Genomic DNA, 15738 nt, shown 5'->3' with positions numbered 1-15738 from the left:
TCTGAGACATTATCTTGCACTGTACACTTAATGGGATAGTTCTTGTGTGGGTGCATATATACAATATGTACATGTAGTCTATCACACTATACAGACATATACAAAATACTATTTATATTAATATATATCATACATACTTTTAACACACGTAAGTTTTGAATCCCAGGACAGTTGCCTATATTAACATGACTCGGGACAAGTTACATGACCTCCCTAAGTTTGTTTCATCATTTGTAAAATGGGGTCAGTAATAATATATAATTTCAGGACTTTTGTGAAGTTTAAAGGAAATAATGCATGTAAAGGCATTAGCTTTTCACAGGCTAAGCCCAAATGTTAATTATTACTTTAATATTAATATTGCATATGTACATCTTATTTTTTACTGAGTTCTAATTCAAAAGAAACGTGATGTTTTAAATTCTTTTTCTTTCAGGAGCATCTCAATAATAAATAGTAGTAACAAATGTCAGTAAAAATGGGAGAATATTAATTCATTGGGAATTTATTTCCCTGTCATCAACTTTTTCAAAAATTCAGTCACTTTGTATCCTTTTAGCTTTTCATGAAGATTTTGGAGGTAGATTTGCAACTTCTTCATGATTTGAACACTCATAGTCCTAGTCAGTGAGAATCAGGAGATAGGTCGATGGCCTTTTTTGGCAGTTGACAAAATCTATACTTTCGTGCTATTCTGTCAACTTGTCTTTCAAAGAAATGAGGAGAAAGATGGAAGTAAAATTAATTGATTTGTCTTCAGAATCTTAAAACTCAAAAGCATCATTTACTTTAGTGCAGCTGATCAAAGATGAAGCTCAAACAAATTATACAAATGATGTGCTTATTTTACTTTGACTGCCGGATTTTAGCAGTCCTGAGTTTCTTCAGGTACATAAACAGTCATATGAAAATAACATAGTCCAAAATTTGACACTGATCCACAGTAGACTTATTAAGAACTGTATATTACTTTCATTTGCAATTAAGGAATATAAAAAATAATTACTGTATAAATGCCTTGTATGTTATTACCTTAGTTTGAAGTAATAACTTCACTTCAACTATATTTTATTCATTTTCCAATGATTTTTTTCTTGTATGTTTTAGGATCTTACTCAGTGTGTTACATGCCAAGAAAAACACATTACTGTAAAGAAGGAACCACATGAGTCCCTTGGCATGACTGTTGCTGGGGGCAGGGGAAGTAAGAGTGGTGAACTGCCCATCTTTGTGACCAGTGTGCCGCCCCATGGCTGCCTTGCACGAGATGGCAGAATAAAGAGAGGTAAGATGGGATCTTGAAAAATTTTAGCACATCTTATTTCTGAATTAAATGCACATTTAAAAAAATAAAAGAGTATCTACAAAGTATCTATTAAACATGACTTTTTAAAATCCTTTAAACTGTCCCTTGCATATGGAAGCATAAAGGCATTCTATGAGGTTAGAAAAATGCCTTATATAAAGGGAAGTTGCTGAACCTTGACGACAGTACCAGAATTTGCTAATAGTTACTCAGACTGTTAGATTATTTTATCTTAGGAAAAGATCCTCTAGCATTAAAACAGACTTAGATACTCCAAAGGGCCATCTCACTGAAAAATAAATGTTTCTTTTAATAAAGTGTCTGTAGAAGGGGACTCAGAGAGGAGGTGAAGTAGAAGACAAAATTAATTTTAGGGATAAATGCATTTGCCGTTTCATATTCCTTATCAATGCTATATAATTTGTATAGATAGGGGTTGCAGCTAGCCTCTATTACCATGGTAAAAATAGCAGTCTCCATTGACTTAGTTTGTATGAGGTAAGAAAAGTGACTCTGAAAACTTACTTTTCCAGGAATGAAGTTGAACCCCTACCTCACACCATAAACACAAATTAAATCATAATGGATTCAAGATCTAAATATAAGAGCTGAAACTCTTAGAAGAGAACACAAATGTAAATCCTCATGACCTTGGATTAGACAGTAGTTTCTTAGATATGTCACTATAAGCAAAAGCAACAAAAGAAAATGTAGACAGACTGGACTTTAAAACTGCAAACTTTAGTGCTGCAAAGAACACAACCAAGCAAATGAAAAAATAACCCACAGAATGGGAAAAACATTTGAAAATTATATATATGACAAATGGCTTGTGTCTAGAATATATGTTCTTACAACTCTAAAAGTCAGAAAGCACAACCTAAAGATGAGGAAAGAATCTGAATAGACATTTCTCCAAGAAGATAAATAAATAGCCAGTATTCCCATGAAAAGATGCTCAGGCTGGGTGTGGTGGCTCACACCTGTAATCCCATGACTTTGGGAGGCCAAGGCAGGTGGATCGTTTGAGCCCAAGAGTTTGAGAACAGTCTGGGCAATATGGCACAACCTTGTCTCTACAAAAAATACAAAAATTAGCCAGCTGTGGTGGTGTGAACCTGTAGTAATCCCAGTTACTCAGGAGCTGAGGTGGGAGGATCACCTGAGCTCCAGAGGTCAAGGCTACAGTGAGATGAGATCATGCCACTGTACTCCAGCCTGGCATCAGAGTGAGACCCTGTCTCAAATGCAAATCAAAACCACAGTGAGATACTACTTCACAACCAGTAGGATGACAATAATAAAAAAGACAGCCAATAATAAACACTGGCAAGGATGTGGAGCAATGGAAACTCTCATTAATTGCTGGTGGGAATATAAAGTGGTACAACTGTTTTTGGAAAACAGTTTGGTAGCTCCTCAAAGAGTTAAACTGATTCCTCATATAGTTAACCATGTGACCAGCAATTCCACTTCTAGAGATATGAAAACAACTGTTCATATGAAAACTTGTATACCAGTGTTCATAGCAGCATTATTCACAATAGCCAAAAAGTAGAACCTCGAATGTCTATCAGCTGATGAATGGATCAATGGAATGTGGTCTACCCATACAACAAAATATGATTTGGCCGTGAAAAGGACTGAAGTACTGGCACAAATTACAGGGTGAACCCTGAAAATATTATTCAAGTAAAAGAAGCTAGATATAAAAGACCATGTATGAGTCTATTTACATGAAATGTTCAGAAGAGGCAAATCTGTAGAGACAGAAAGTAAATTAGTAGTTGCTTAGGGTTGGGGAAGGGGAATGATGGGTATAGAGGGAGTAATTAAAATGTTCTCAAAATTACTGTAGTGATGCTTGCACAACTGTGAATATACTAAAACCTTAAAATTATATTCTTTAAATGGGTGAATTGAATAGTATGTGAATTATTTTCTCAAGCTGCTATTAAGTAAAGGTTATTTGTCCAGTTGTAGTATTGGGTAATTTTATTTCCTTTTTGTTCTTTTAATGATTTGCTGTAATAATCTGAAAAGCTGATGATAAATTGGGAGAGATAAATTTCTGTAGACTTTGTAGCACAAATGTCTGCTTCCTACAAAACTAATCTTTCCTAACCTTTGATATAATCCCCATTGCTGTTTTTTATTATATTACTTAACAGAGCAACAGTTCTTTTCTTCCTCAAACAGGGAAGGCATTCAGACCACAAGTTTCATTTCTTTGTGTGGGCCCAGGGATAGCTTCTCTGTACATATTCTGATATTTGCCCTGAATGAACTATACAGGGCTGTCCTTATGTATAGAACTGTGTAAATATAAAGCAGAATATATTAAACATTTATTTCTAAGGGCAAAGGATCAAATGATTTTTGATTGAACAGAATTGTAGAAATCTCTGAAACTCTAAGAAGAGAAATGAACCTGCCCAGGGCCTGTACACAACTAAACTTAAACTGATGATTCGAACTTCCAATCATGTCAAGCTGCCTCAGGCCACACTTTTTCCCATGTATTATGACATTATTTTAAAATTATGAAATGTTTTCTGTGTGTTGGGTTTCTTCTCATTATAAAATTTACAAACAAATAATAAATGCCATTTATTATTATACCTTATCTCATCAGAGTTGTGGAAACTAACTTTTGTTGCTTAGTTTATAAACAAAAAGAATTGCAGGTGAATACTCAGTGGCTCAGCTCATTTTTCTTGTTTCTTCATCTGAATAGGTGATGTGTTGCTGAATATCAACGGCATTGATTTGACCAATTTAAGTCACAGTGAGGCAGTTGCAATGCTGAAAGCCAGTGCCGCATCCCCTGCTGTTGCCCTTAAAGCACTTGAGGTCCAGATTGTTGAGGAGGCGACTCAGAACACCGAGGAGCAGCCAAGTACTTTCAGCGAAAATGAGTATGATGCCAGTTGGTCCCCATCATGGGTCATGTGGCTTGGGCTTCCAAGGTACTGAGCGCTTTCTTGTTTTATGGAAATCATAATCATACTTGCAACCCTTATCAGTGTGTAGCATGATAAATTTACCCGTTGGAATAAAAAAAAGCTTTAATTCAATAAAAGTAGCAACATCAAATCAAACTACAAAAGAAAAGGATAATTTTTCTTAGGATATTACATTTTAAAAGGTACACAAAGAAAGCAGTTGTGTCTATTCCTGTAAGGCTCCTCAGTGGGCTAGCCATGAGATTGGATAACCCGGCCTCTTGCTTAGAAAAGCTGTCATTTACCAGCACTCATTCTGCTATGTGCTGAGACTTCATGCATTTTTCATCAGAAAAACCAGGCCAATCTTGGGGCCTCCCCCGATCTCAGAAGCCTTTCTTAATACCTTTTTAATTTTTTTAAACTCTCCCTAAAAGAGGCAGTATTTAAACTCAATTTTTATTGGATGCAAGAGTCTGTTAAGCCAAACCATAAGTGTTCAAGAATGGCTGTTTCACTTTTGTTTTTTATCAGTGTGACCAGCCAAGATATGCTGTGGTTGGTCAGCGCTGGGGTCACAGAAGCACGTAGAACCTCCAGTAGCATCCCAGGGTGCATTCCTTTCCACGGTTGTTGTTGTTTGACATTTGAGATAGGAAGAATGTGTGTTCCTATCATTATTTGTTGTTGTTGCCTAATCCATTTAGATTCTTACTGTACATAAGAATACTAAAACTATGAAGCATTTTGACTCTTGACCACGTATGAAAAGTATTGATTCTTTAAAATAAAAATAAACAATAAGAATTTGCTATTTTCTGAGCCACCTGACTTGGATACGTTCATAACAACAACTAGCGTTTAGATAGTGCTTCAAGGCTCTTTGTGCGTAGTGGGTGAGAAGTGGTCTACTCATGCAGTGGCCGGGCAGCACGTCGCAGACCTCGGAACTCGTCTGCACCTCTAATGATGGAGCAGGCAGAGAGCAACAGGGTCCTGGAGAAACTTGGTCCCTAGTGCTTCCTTTAATTTCCTTATCTGTTATACCAGTCTAGTTTGGGGATTGGCACATTGACCTCTTTGTTCAGAGCATTTTCTGGTGTGCCAGGCATAATAGCAAAGATTTTAGATGAGAAATAACAGTATAGTAAAATCTATTTTTGAGCCCACCGGTGTTGAAAGAATACCTGTCAATAAAAGGCTACTATTCAATGTGTGCATGGAGGTTTCTGTTGAATGCAAAGCTATATTCAACAGCCATGTGTCCTCCTCGATGGGTACAGGTGGCCCCTACATGCAGGTTTCACACCAAATAGTGTGGCAGCTCTACTCTGCTTTTCTTGAAAAGGGAGGTTTCTTCCACTGCAATTTGTTCGTGTATACAAGAAAGCTATTTGTTTCAGAAGATGCAGCATTAGGAAAATAACCAGCACTGTCCCTTTAAATCCAGGCCAGTGCATGGGACCTTGTTCCATCCCAGAAGCCTTTCTTATCAGTGAGCTAAGAAACTAGATAAGATGAGAAGGTCTGGCATGGTAAACATCGCTTTATAGAATTGGCTTTATTAAGAAATAATAAAACATGATCTTTAAAACTATTTTATTTATATTATATATATTTATTATTTTATTATGGATTAAAAACAGGAAATCTTGCCTTCCATGCATTTAGATCTGGTTCCACCTAAAGATGAAAGATACTTATTTATTATAAAGAGATTTTTTTTTCTGTGTCATTTAGGTGTGGTTTTTTTGTTTTTTTGTTTTGTTTTTAAGATTTTACTCACTGTTTCTTCCCGAATCCATAGAGCTATGGAAACATAAGTACATTTTTTTCCCCTCCCTCTCTGGACACATCCTCCAATCTGGCAGTATCATTCTAACTATAGTTTCTCAGTGTCTATGATACATTTATATATGCATGTGTGTGTATAGATGTGTATATATTTTCTTTTTTTAAAAAAGATGAGGTCTTGCTCTGTCACCCAAGCTGGGATGATCATAGCTCACTGCAGCCTCAAGCTCCTGGGCTCAAGCCATCTTCCTGTCTCAGCCTCCCAGTAGCTGGGACTACAGGCACGTGACACTGTACCCAGCTTGTCTATGACAGAAAAAAAAAAGAAAAAGATTTTTTGTTAGTGTTTTCCAGATTGATTTCTCTATTTTGGGAAGTAAGAGTCTCCCTTAAAATGAAAACATCCTAAGGAAAGGAGAAAATAACAACTCCTCATGTAGACTAAAAGCCTGCAGGACCTTCAGAAAAGAGAAATAATGATCTGCCTTCTTTTTGGAAGCTGTGCTCCTAGTCTTTTTCTTCTTTCATTCGCGTGCTGGGCTTGGCAGTACTAGACCTCTTTCATCCCACGTTACAAGTCCTCTTGTAGATGAAAGTGATTAGTAGAATTGAGGACTTTGTTGACAATGCAGTGAGCAGATATAGGTACATAACCTTTCTGTACAGGTTACTGAGGTGTAATTTGTAACCAGGTTCTCTACGTGTGTGTGTGTGTGTGTGTGTGTGTGTGTGTGTGTGTGTGTGTGTGTGTGTGTGTGTCTTCACTTGGGAAGACTAAAAAACGTTGGAGAAATTCGAGTCTACCTAGGACTGTGTCTCTGCTAGAAAATGGATTGTCAAAATAATCTATTTATTAATAGCCCTTTTTCTTTTTTCCAAGAGTGGTAAATATAACATGGTGTGAGGTAATAACAAAAATAAGCGGCTATAAAAGCCTCCATGTTAATGTTTTCTTTATTTTTGTGTTTGTTTATAGTACACTTCATAGCTGCCATGATATAGTTTTACGAAGAAGCTACTTGGGAAGTTGGGGCTTTAGTATCGTTGGTGGATACGAAGAGAACCACACCAATCAGCCTTTTTTCATTAAAACTATTGTCTTGGGAACTCCTGCTTATTATGATGGAAGATTAAAGTGAGTCTTGTTTTAATTAATGATGTGATTCATGTTGATGACACCGAACATGATCTAGACCAGGGGTCAGGGGTCAGCACCAAATCCAGCCCATTATCTGTTTTTGAAAATAAAGTTTCATTGCAGTGCAGCTACACTTGCTGGTTTATGTACTCTCTGGCTCCCACACTACACTAGCAGAGTTGGTGTCGTCGTGACAGACTGTGTGGGTCTTGAAGCCTAAAATATTTACCATCTGACCCCTTACAGAAAAAAAATTTGCCAATCCCGATCTAGACTGAAGTGTTACCTTTACTATCTTGTCACTTATAGCTGTTTCATTAATCTGATGACAGAAACTGAACCTGAGGTATTTCATCGGACATATTTCATTCATCATGTGATGTGACGTTGAGCACTAAGTTTCCCACACAGCCTACTCAGGTTCTGTCCTGTCATTAGATGACTCTGCTTTGTTTTTCTCCATAGCATTCCTCTCTACCTGAGATCGTATTTATGCAAGCTCCATAAGGGAGGGATCTTGTTGCATTTATTGGTATATCCCTAGCAGTCATAACAATACCTTACATAAAGTAAGATCTCCATAAATATTTGATGAATGAATGTACCATAGCTTACAGGATGCCTGGCGCAGTGCTAAGTGCTGTGCATTCATTATGTAATCTTAACAATCCTATGAGGTAAGTTTCTTTATTATTTCTGTTTTAAAACAAACAAGATAACTGAGGTTTGGAAAGGTTAAGAAACTTGCCCACAATGAAATAGCTGAAAGTGATTGGCTGGCATTCAGACCCAGGACTATCTGGCTCTAGATCCCTGGACTTTAACCCCTCTGCCAGCCTCTACCACTGCGCAAAAGTCCTCGCTCAGTGTACAGCGTCTTATCAAAGCTCGGGCACTGGGAGAAGAAAAGAGAAGGTGTCATGGCAAGAGATCATCACCAGCAGAGAGGAGGTGGTTGGTTGTAAATTCTTAATACCTGCTTTATGAAGGAAGAACCATTTCTTAAACAGTAAATGTTGACACTCTATATAGAATGCTATGCAGATGGAAAATGTACACTGTTTGCAAGGGGTAAGTGACATCTAAATAATGTGTGGAAAGGTGATTGGGAGTGGTATGCTCCAGGTCAGCCTATATTGATAAAGATGAAAAAAAAATGAGGAAAGCATAGGGAAAAATGAATTAATCACTCTCTTAGCTAAGTTACTCAACCAGTCTGGGCCTCTGTTAATTATAATTTGTATTCCTCCTACTTCCAAAAAGAAATTGAAGTAGTCAACAGTAAAATAGCATATTTATGGTATAAATAGAAGACCAGAAACCATAAGGATAATTATGGTAATTATAAGGCTGGAAAGGTCTTCCAGTTCATCATCCATGATAATTCTGCTTAGAGTACAGTGAGTGTCAACAGCTGAAAGAAGAGGAAGTATGGGTCTTATTTCCAACTTAATTCAACCCTCAGATGTATGAGCTCTAAGAATGAATAGAGAAATAGCAGTCAAAATAATAAGCAACCCCCTTCAAATGCATGACTTGATATTTTTTTAAAGAGAGAGCGTATTTACTCTATATTTTGCTTAAATTAGTGTGAAAATTACTCTGCTTGTCCTTGACATTCACCGACTGGTTATGGAGTCGTTGGCACAGGGGTTTCCTTGATTGGCAAGGGAAAGCCAGCATAGGCTTAACAGCCGTCCCAGACAAAGTAGATTATACACCCTAATCATTGACAGTTAAGTGGTAAGTGAAACTGCATTTTTCATGCTAAATAAATCTCAATTGGGATATTTTTAATACCATGAAAATAGTAACATTCTGTATCTGTCTCTCTTTGTCCAGGTGTGGTGACATGATTGTGGCCGTAAATGGGCTGTCGACCGTGGGCATGAGCCACTCTGCACTAGTTCCCATGTTGAAGGAGCAGAGGAACAAAGTCACCCTGACTGTTATTTGTTGGCCTGGCAGCCTTGTATAGATTTTGGAAATTGGTTTCAAATCTTGCATCTTCCTTTTTTAGGTTTTTGAAAGAAAACCCTTTGGTTTCATTGTGTTTGTGGTTTAGGAGCTGCTGACACCGCTGGTATACACAGGGCCAAAACCCACCAAGATTGTCCCTCTCTGTTTATTTAAATGGTTTCCTAAGTTAGTGACATTTCTTTTAGCTTGGAAACTTCCACTAACCTTTGTGAGTTTATATTTTCAGAATTCAAACTTAGTTGTTAAAATGTTACCTACGGTAATGAGCAAAGTTTACCCAAACTGTGTCCCAGCTGGAGTAAACACCTTCTGGTGGGTCTTTGTTTTCAGCAACTGAATCATAGAATGAGTCCTGTATCCCTCAGACCTGATGTCAGCGAAGCCAGTAACAACAGCATGTACTGCCAGTGTCATAACCAATACCATGAATGAGTATACTTTAAATTTTGATGATAACTGTTCCCCCGCCCCCCCCCTTTTTTTTTTTGAGACAGAGTCTTGCTCTGTCACCCAGGCTGGAGTGCAGTGGTGTGATCTCAGCTCACTGCAACCTCCACCTCCTGGGTTCATGCCATTCTCCCGCCTCAGCCTCTCGAGTAGCTGGTACTACAGGCACGCATCACTACGCCCAGCTAATTTTTTGTACTTTTAGTAGAGACGGGGTTTCACCGTGTTAGCCAGGATGGTCTTGATCTCCTGACCTTGTGATCCGCCCGCCTCAGCCTCCCAAAGTGCTGGGATTACAGGCATGAGCCACCACACCCTGCCGTTCCCCATTTTTTATTGGTGCCAACATTTCAAAACTTCATACTGTTTATAAAGTGATTTTCTTGTTTATTTCTACTGTAATCTCTCAATACTTATAGAAGATGAAGAAATAAGTCTGACAACACTAAGATTTCTTAAATAATATACTATTATTAGAATAGTAGAGAATAAAAGATAATGTTATCCAGTTACAAAGAAATTTGGATGATAATTATAACTTAATGTTAGAGATGGTAAAGCTGCACTTACTTGAACAGCCCAAAAGCATTAAAAATCTATTTCCAAAGGAATCTTTTGGTATGTAGGGAAATTTTGAAGTAGTTTTTGCTAAAAAAAAATTGTTTCTAGAGTTATGTTATTCTTAGCAGTAATCTTGGCTAGAAATGTTTTTGTGATTTATGCAATTAAACGAAATAAAGATAAAACCATATTATTAAATACATATATATCACAGCTAAGTAGGAGAAAGGGAGACCTTTTTATTTTGTTCGGGTAGGAGTATTTGTTGTGTATTTTAGAAACAATTATTTTTCCCATTATTTCTTATGAGCTTAGTTGTTCCAAGTAGGAGACAGAAAAGTTCTGTTTTATTGGAAATGTAGGTTTTAGATGTATCTTTCAGTCAGATCTCAGTCACTAGACTATTTCATATTTTTTGAAATGTTTTTGAAAATTATGACTAGCCCATTTTTTGTCTTTTGTTCAACATACTTGTCCTCTGAAGAACACATAAATAAGTGAATAAGATAAAAATATCTTTACCTTATTAATATTATACATACTTGAAAAAAGTTTCATTTAGAAACCTAGTTCAGAATCTGAGCTAATTTACAAGTGACCTCTGTAATAAATGGTATTGATAATCAGAGAATGTATTTCAGAATACTACAGTACAATATATTATGAAGCATGACCACTTTATTTTCAAACTTAGCAATTGCATTGCTGGGGTTTATTGTATCTGTAGCATGTCACAGATTATTTCAGTTAGTTTTATAATTATTTTTTAAAAACATCTATTTGGAATAAATAAGATACAGCAACAGTCATTGCTACTGACTTGTTCGACCCCTTAACTACACTGTACGATCAACATATAACAAGATGCGGTGGAATGGCCCGTACAGTATATTACTGTCGTGTGATGATTGGCTTTGGAAGCAATTTGATAATTGAAATGCTTTGATATTCTAATTGACATGGAACAAGTTTTTTCCCTGCTCCCCAAATAGAATTTTGTAACCAACTTTGCTATTTTTTTAAAGTTTGTAAGAATGTGTCGTTCCTTGGGGAGCAGCCATCCATCAACAAATATCCTGACTGCTACTTTGTTATATACAAAATACTTACATTGAACCTGGTGGCATAATGAGTCTTTTGAAAGAAGAAATTTTTTCACTCTGATTTTTATCATAGAAATCTTGGAATCAGCTTAAGCTGTAGCTTTTATGACAAAAGACAGTCGTTTTTGGTCAGAGTGATATTTGGTGATGGAAACTTGTTCATAATTTATTGTTACTACAGAACTATTTGGATTTTCTCATTTTTAGTTCTGATAGTTAAATATTTTGGTTTGTTCTGTGCCTTCAGTTTAAATTATTTCAGGATTTTTCAGATGTTTAAATAATGGTGTGAATCATTCAGGATGGAAATAAAAGTCATCTTTTCTGTAATAGTGACGTTGTCTCTTTTCTTGAACAGCAGCTGTTAACTTAGTCTGTGATCTGTATTTTTGTTGCTAGCTCCGCTGTCCTTATAATATACCGAGTGTGAAACTCAGGATCACAAACCCACCTTATTCTCACCCCACAGTTTCTTTTCCTTTTTTTTTTTTTTTTTTTTTGACAGAGTCTCAGTCTGTCGCCCAGGCTGGAGTGCAGTGGCACGATCTTGGCTCACTGCAACCTCTGCCTCCCTGGTTCGAGCAATTCTCCTACCTCAGCCTCCTGAGTAGCTGGAACTACAGGTGCCCGCCACCAGGTCTGGCTAATTTTTGTAGTTTTAGTAGAGACGGTTTCACCATGTGGGCCAGGCTGGTCTCGAACTGCTGGCCTCAGGTGATCCGCCCACCTCAGCCTCCCAAGGCACTGGGATTACAGAGGTGAGCCACCATGCCTGGCCTTTTTCTTTTCTAATATGGTTACGAGGGAAAAAAATTTTTTTGACTGAAAGAAACAAAGTTGTCTCCTAGTTTTCTAGCAAGTTAAGTTCAAACCGAGGCCTCTGTGGTCAGACTCCTAATCGGATTTTCCAGATGACTCCGTGGTCCGGTTTACCCTCCCTTGCTCCAGCAGCCTCCCCAGAACACACACACACATCGCGCCACTGCCCCGCCCCAGTTCCTGCCTCCAGCACACATTTAGGGTGTTTCCTCTAACTGTAAAGCTTTTTCTTCTCTGCTGGTTCACATTGTTCCCATATCTGGAGTGAGGGCTTAAGTGACACTCCATCTATCTCACTCTTCACTCCCCACTTTCCTTCCTAATGGTGAATCTCGGTAGGCCTTTGTGTATGCATTTCTTCTGGCCTTGATCTCTTGCTACCTAATTAGAGTTTTAAGTACCAATCTTTAACCTTGCGACTTTGAGTACCACTGACACCTAAGTCTACAGCTCCCACAGTCCATAGCCTGAGACAGACACCTAGATCTCAGCACCTCCAAAACTCAAATCTGTGCTTTCCCAAGCGTTTGCCTACGTCCTGTCTCTTCATCTTTCAGTCCAAACTCTTAAGCCTTCAGAGTAACTTTTCTAAACCCCAGCTCTAATCATATCTTTGCCCTGTTTAAAAATCTTCATTTGGCTGGGCACAGTGGCTCACGCCTGTGATCCCAGCACTTTGGGAGGCTGAGGTGGGTGGATCATGAGGTCAGGAGATAAAGACCATCCTGGCTAACACGGTGAAACCCCGTCTCTACTAAAAATACAAGCACTTAGCTGGGCGTGGTGGCGGCGCCTGTAGTCTCAGCTACTTGGGAGGCTGAGGCAGGAGAATGGTGTGAACCCAGAAGGTGGAGCTTGCAGTGAGCTGAGATGGCTCCACTGCTCTCCAGCCTGGGTGACAGAGCAAGACTCTGTCTCAAAAAAAAAAAAAAAAAAAAAATCTTCATTTGTTCATGTTGTCTGCAGTATAAATCAAAAGACTTGGTACAGCACAAAAGGCTTTTCGTGGTTTGGCCTCCCCGCTTTCCCCTGTGGCCTCATTTCCACCCTTTCTTCCTATATAAACCACCCCAGCCCACATACATCCCCTGCCCTTTGCATCTGCAGGGGCTGACTTGGCTCAAGTGACACCACTCTTTTAAGAAATCTTTACCAATCTCTCTGGCCAAGCCTTTTCTGGCTCCTTTTAAAGATTCCATTAAGTTACATTTATGGTCATGGCTATATGCTAGGAAGAAGAAAACTTGCCAAGTAGATGCTTGATTACCCCATCTGTGACACTGTTTTAAAATTAGACAATAAATGTCAGAGATTCTGTCGCTTCTGAAGAGCTCAAGATACTGCCAAGTTAGAATCGAGGCTTAATTTCTTTTTCTGTTCCAGGGGTCTACAGTACGTTTAGTCATCGTGTCGTCGTCTTCTCTTGGCTGTGCCATTTTCTCAGACTCCTTGCTCATGAGCGTTCTGAGAATGCTGATGCTGGTCAGTTATATTGCAAGTTGCTCTCTATTGGAATTTGCTGTTTTTTCTTATCAGACTGGCAAATGGGTTTTTGGAGCAATATCCCCAAGGTAAAATGCTGTTGTCCTCATGTCAAGGATACCTCCTGTCTGTGTGATTTATGGCTGCTGAACTTGGCCTCGACCACCCGGCCTCTGCACTACTTACCCTGTTTCTCTACAGTAGTGTGCACAGCCCATGCTTGAGCAGTGGGAGTTATTCTCTCCGTTTATCTTTGAGCTGGTCAGGAAAATTGAGGCCTCTGGTGCTGCTTAGGGAGCACCTTGTGGGTAGAAGGTAGCTGGAAATCCTTGGTTAAGAGTATCAGGGGCAATAGTCCAGGCGCGATGGCTCATGCCTGTAATCCCAGCCACTTTGGGAGGCCGAGGCAGGCGGATGACTTGAGGTCAGGAGTTTGAGACCAGCCCGTCCAACATGGTGAAACTTCATCTCTATTAAAAAATACAAAAATTAACTGAGTGTGCTGGTGGGTGCCTGTAAGCCCAGCTACTCGGGAGGCTGAGGCACAAGAATCGCATGAACCCGAGAGGCAGAGGTTGCAGTGAGCCGAGATTGCACTACTGCACTCCAGCCTGGGTGACAGTGAAAACTCCATCTCAAAAAAAGAAAATATATCAGGGGCATATTTCACATTTTAAACAAACTCAGCCAGGCACAGTGGCTCATGCCTGTAATCCCAGCACTTTGGGAGGCTAAGGTGAGAGGAGCGCTTGAACCTGGGAAGTCAAGGCTGTAGTGAGCTGCAATTGCGCCACTGCACTCCAGCCTGGACAACAGAGCAAGACCCTGTCTCTAATAATAAATAACCCTCTCTTGACTCTGCTATTCGTAGTAAAGTTTCCCAAAAGAGTTGTCTCCATTTTGCATTCTTTAGCTATTTTTAATTCATAACAGTTTTTCTGACACAAAAGTCAGAAATAATACAGTGAACACTTGTGTACCCACCACCCAGCTTAAATATAAGCAGGGCCGCTGCCATTCGACGTCCTTCTCCATTTGTGTCTACCCTCTCGCCTTCCCACTGTTTTTCATGGTTATACTACATATTTATGCATCATTCAAATATAGTATTGTGTATGTGGTTTTAAATATGTAAATGATGTGTATATGTGGTGGTCTGCAACTACTTTTGCTGCAAGATTCATGCATGTTTATGTAGCTCAAGTTTTTATTGCTAGTCAATGATTATGACAATTTTCTATCCATATTTTAGTTATTTGACATTTAGGTTATTTTTTGTTTTTCATCATTAACAGTGCTGGTGGGAGCACCAAAAACAAGTATTCATGTGCATGTGGAGAGTTTCTGCAGGGCAGTGATTCTCATTTAATCCTGGCTGCACACAGGAATCTTTTGGGGAGCTTTGCTGTTTTAGTTGGTCTGGGCTAGAGCTTGGACATCAATTTTGTTTGGTTTTATGTGTTCCCTGATCAGGGGGGTTACATGCAGCCATAGTTGAAAACCACTGCTCTAGGAATTGCATTCCTGGGTTTTAGAGTAGGTGCATCTTTATGAGGTAATTTCCCAAGTGGTTGCACTAATGTTACATTTCCACTAGGAATTGGGTAAGTTTTGTTGATCTACATTCTTGCCCACATTTGGTGTTCTCAAACCGAAGAGGGTGAAAATGGTATCCCACTGTGACTGCAATTCACATCTCCCCATTTACTGGTGAAGTCAGGAACTTCTCACATGTTTACTTGTCTTTCAGGTCCTTTCTTTGGTGGATAACCTGTTTGACCATTTTCTAAAGGGCTATTTGTGTTTCTCTTTTTGATGTATAGACATTCTTTATTCTGGATATTAATACTTAGTGGATGATGTGAGGCATAAATATCTTCTCCCAATTTGTGACCTCATTTCAACTGTAATCATGTGATAAACCGAAGTTCATTATTACAATGTGGACAAGTGTATGAATATAAGCATATAAGCAGATTCTTTTCTGTTACTTTTGGAATTTGTTACTTTGCCAAGGGTTGTTGTCCATTTATGTTGTGATTATTATTACATGTTTTCTTTCCATCCTATATTAATTTGCTCTGCCTCTCTGTGCTTTGTTTTCTTTTACTGAATTATAGCTCTGTTTCTGTTCACTTTGCAGTTACCCTTGAATTTTTCTTC

At 38.6% G+C, this 15738-nt stretch overlaps 1 protein-coding gene across 3 annotated transcripts in view; it reads left to right on the top strand.

Annotated features, from left to right (window-relative positions):
• The window catches only part of LNX2 (ligand of numb-protein X 2), a 74724-nt gene extending 63120 nt beyond the window's left edge, over window positions 1–11604 (top strand). For all 3 annotated transcript variants that reach the window (XM_010375083.2, XM_030922023.1, XM_030922024.1), the window contains 4 exons: window positions 1108–1285; window positions 4044–4275; window positions 7022–7180; window positions 9026–11604. In XM_010375083.2, the coding sequence (XP_010373385.1) occupies window positions 1108–1285; window positions 4044–4275; window positions 7022–7180; window positions 9026–9161 (705 nt within the window). In that variant the 3' untranslated portion in view covers window positions 9162–11604. The remainder of the gene's footprint in view (window positions 1–1107; window positions 1286–4043; window positions 4276–7021; window positions 7181–9025) is intronic.
• The last annotated feature ends 4134 nt before the right edge of the window (window positions 11605–15738 follow it).

This window comes from Rhinopithecus roxellana, chromosome 18 (assembly GCF_007565055.1).
Source record: "Rhinopithecus roxellana isolate Shanxi Qingling chromosome 18, ASM756505v1, whole genome shotgun sequence".
NCBI lineage: Eukaryota > Metazoa > Chordata > Mammalia > Primates > Cercopithecidae > Rhinopithecus > Rhinopithecus roxellana.
This window is presented reverse-complemented; position numbering and strand designations above follow the sequence as displayed.